This window comes from Colobus angolensis, unplaced genomic scaffold (genome assembly GCF_000951035.1).
Source record: "Colobus angolensis palliatus isolate OR3802 unplaced genomic scaffold, Cang.pa_1.0 Scaffold224, whole genome shotgun sequence".
Taxonomy (NCBI): Eukaryota; Metazoa; Chordata; class Mammalia; order Primates; family Cercopithecidae; genus Colobus; species Colobus angolensis.
Genome location: NW_012115422.1, coordinates 4,381,839 through 4,385,036, shown reverse-complemented (window position 1 = coordinate 4,385,036; position 3,198 = coordinate 4,381,839). Strand labels below are relative to the sequence as shown.

The 3,198-nt window shown below is 45.9% G+C and overlaps 1 protein-coding gene across 1 annotated transcript; it reads left to right on the top strand.

Moving 5' to 3' along the window:
* The first annotated feature begins 306 nt into the window (after positions 1-306).
* On the top strand, positions 307-2,944 carry TTC30B (tetratricopeptide repeat domain 30B). The gene has a single exon (XM_011944035.1). It carries the CDS (start codon positions 331-333, stop codon positions 2,326-2,328), a length of 1,998 nt encoding a protein of 665 aa, XP_011799425.1. The 5' UTR covers positions 307-330; the 3' UTR covers positions 2,329-2,944.
* The last annotated feature ends 254 nt before the right edge of the window (positions 2,945-3,198 follow it).

The window sequence follows — 3,198 nt, the reverse complement described above, 5'->3', positions numbered from 1 at the left end:
CCCCACCGGCCGCGGGTCGGGTAGGTACAGGCGGGACTACGCCTCCCAGCATGCAGCGCGGCTACGTCCCGCGCCGCGGCACCACTGGAACGGTGCAGGCAGGGAGGAAGGAGATTCAGTCCCTGAACGGCCCGGAGGAGTAGCCTTTCCCCTCCTGAATGCCGCCACTCCGCAGTCCACAGTATTTGAAGATCAAACCAAAATTGAGAGACTGACGAGAATGGTCCCTTTTTATTCCTAACAGATTTCTTGCGACAAGGAAACCGGCAGTCTACCGCTTCCGGTTTCCCTGTTGCCGTGGTAACCGCACGCATAACAGCCGTGGCGGTTATGGCGGGCCTGAGCGGCGCGCAGATCCCCGACGGGGAGTTCACCGCGGTCGTGTACCGGCTCATCCGCGATGCCCGCTACGCTGAGGCGGTGCAGCTGCTGGGCCGAGAGCCGCAGCGGAGCCCTAGGACACGCGCGGGCCTGTCGCTGCTAGGCTACTGCTACTACCGCCTGCAGGAGTTCGCGCTGGCGGCCGAGTGCTATGAGCAGCTGGGCCAACTGCACCCGGAACTGGAGCAGTACCGCCTGTACCAGGCCCAGGCCCTGTACAAGGCCTGCCTTTATCCGGAGGCCACCCGGGTCGCCTTCCTTCTCATGGATAACCCGGCCTACCACAACCGGGTCCTCCGCCTGCAAGCTGCCATCAAGTACAGCGAGGGCGATCTGCCAGGGTCCAGGAGCCTGGTAGAGCAGCTGCTGAGTGGGGAAGAGGGAGAAGAAAGTGGGGGCGAGAATGAGACCGATGGCCAGGTCAGCCTGGGTTGTTTGCTGTACAGGGAGGGACAGTATGAAGCTGCATGCTCCAAGTTTTTTGCCGCCCTGCAGGCCTCGGGCTACCAGCCTGACCTTTCCTACAACCTGGCTTTGGCCTATTACAGCAGCCGACAGTATGCCTCAGCCCTGAAGCATATCGCTGAGATTATTGAGCGTGGCATCCGACAGCACCCTGAGCTAGGTGTGGGCATGACCACTGAGGGCATTGATGTTCGCAGTGTTGGCAACACCTTAGTCCTCCACCAGACTGCTCTGGTGGAAGCCTTCAACCTTAAGGCAGCCATAGAATACCAACTGAGAAACTATGAGGCAGCTCAAGAAGCCCTCACTGACATGCCACCCAGGGCAGAGGAAGAGTTGGACCCTGTGACCCTGCACAACCAGGCACTAATGAACATGGATGCCAGGCCTACAGAAGGGTTTGAAAAGCTACAGTTTTTGCTCCAACAGAATCCCTTTCCTCCAGAGACTTTTGGCAACCTGTTGCTGCTCTACTGTAAATATGAGTATTTTGACCTGGCAGCAGATGTCCTGGCAGAAAATGCCCATTTGATTTATAAGTTCCTCACACCCTATCTCTATGACTTCTTGGATGCCGTGATCACTTGCCAGACAGCTCCTGAAGAGGCTTTCATTAAGCTTGATGGGCTAGCAGGGATACTGACTGAGGTCCTCCGGAAACTCACCATACAAGTACAGGAAGCAAGACACAATAGAGATGATGAAGCTATCAAAAAGGCAGTGAATGAATATGATGAAACCATGGAGAAGTATATTCCCGTGTTGATGGCTCAGGCAAAAATCTACTGGAACCTTGAAAATTATCCAATGGTGGAAAAGATCTTCCGCAAATCTGTGGAATTCTGTAACGACCATGATGTGTGGAAGTTGAATGTGGCTCATGTGCTGTTCATGCAGGAAAACAAATACAAAGAAGCCATTGGTTTCTATGAACCCATAGTCAAAAAGCACTATGATAACATCCTGAATGTCAGTGCTATTGTACTGGCTAATCTCTGTGTTTCCTACATTATGACAAGTCAAAATGAAGAAGCAGAGGAGTTGATGAGGAAGATTGAAAAGGAGGAAGAGCAGCTCTCTTATGATGACCCAAATAGGAAAATGTACCATCTCTGCATTGTGAATTTGGTGATAGGAACTCTTTATTGTGCCAAAGGAAACTATGAGTTTGGTATTTCTCGAGTTATCAAAAGCTTGGAGCCTTATAATAAAAAGCTGGGAACAGATACCTGGTATTATGCCAAAAGATGCTTCCTGTCCTTGTTAGAAAACATGTCAAAACATACAATCATGCTTCGTGACAGTGTTATTCAAGAATGTGTCCAGTTTCTAGAACACTGTGAACTTCATGGCAGAAACATACCTGCTGTTATTGAACAACCCCTGGAAGAAGAGAGAATGCATGTTGGAAAGAATACAGTCACATATGAGTCTAGGCAGTTAAAAGCTTTGATTTATGAGATTATAGGATGGAATATATAGTAATAGCTGATAATGGCATTTATCAAATGGCTTTGTTCTATAAATTTGCATTGCTTTATTTTAACCTTTGGCATCTTTATATTTGTTACATGTTGAACTTTGTACACTACACAATATAAAAATATAAGTAGCTAAAACTTTTGCTGTTACATTTCCCAGAAAGTGAAACATTCTAAGAACTTTTACCCCAGGGGTTATGAAAAATTCCAAACTTATGAAGAATGTTTCTATCAGAAGTTGTAATACCTTTGTTTCCTTTCCTCTGTAACCTTGTGCTCTGATCTCTCTTCAGGGGCCTTTGCACAAGGATTACATCATTCAGGGACCAAGCACTATCTCAGTAATAGTTAAGAGTAGTCTTTAAATAATCATTTCAGGGATTTGTGTTCTAGTCTCACAATTTACACTTATTAATTTGTAATGCATACTTTTTATGTAGACTTTAGGATATTTTGGTAGTGTTTTTTAATATGGATATAATGCTTTATCTAACCAAAATTCCTTAGGTTATAAGTGGTTTTTTTTTTAATGGGCAAAAGTCAGTAAAAAATTTTGTAGCCTTAATAAAATTATGGTGCTATAATGTAGACACAATGAACAATTATCAAAGAACAAATTTCCCTGGTTTTTTTTGTTCCCTTTAATAATTTAAATATATGAACAAGATACGCTGTTACTATTTTCCATGGTAACTTTTAAAATATTTACCTCTGTGACAAATAACAGATGTAGCCTGAGAACTCAGGGGTTTAAGAGACAGAGGTTTTGTTATGTTTGTTGCCCAGGTTAGTATCCAGCTCCTAGGCTTAAGCATACTTCCACTTCAGCTTCCCAAGTAGCTGGGACTTACTGGTGCAAATCACTGGGTCC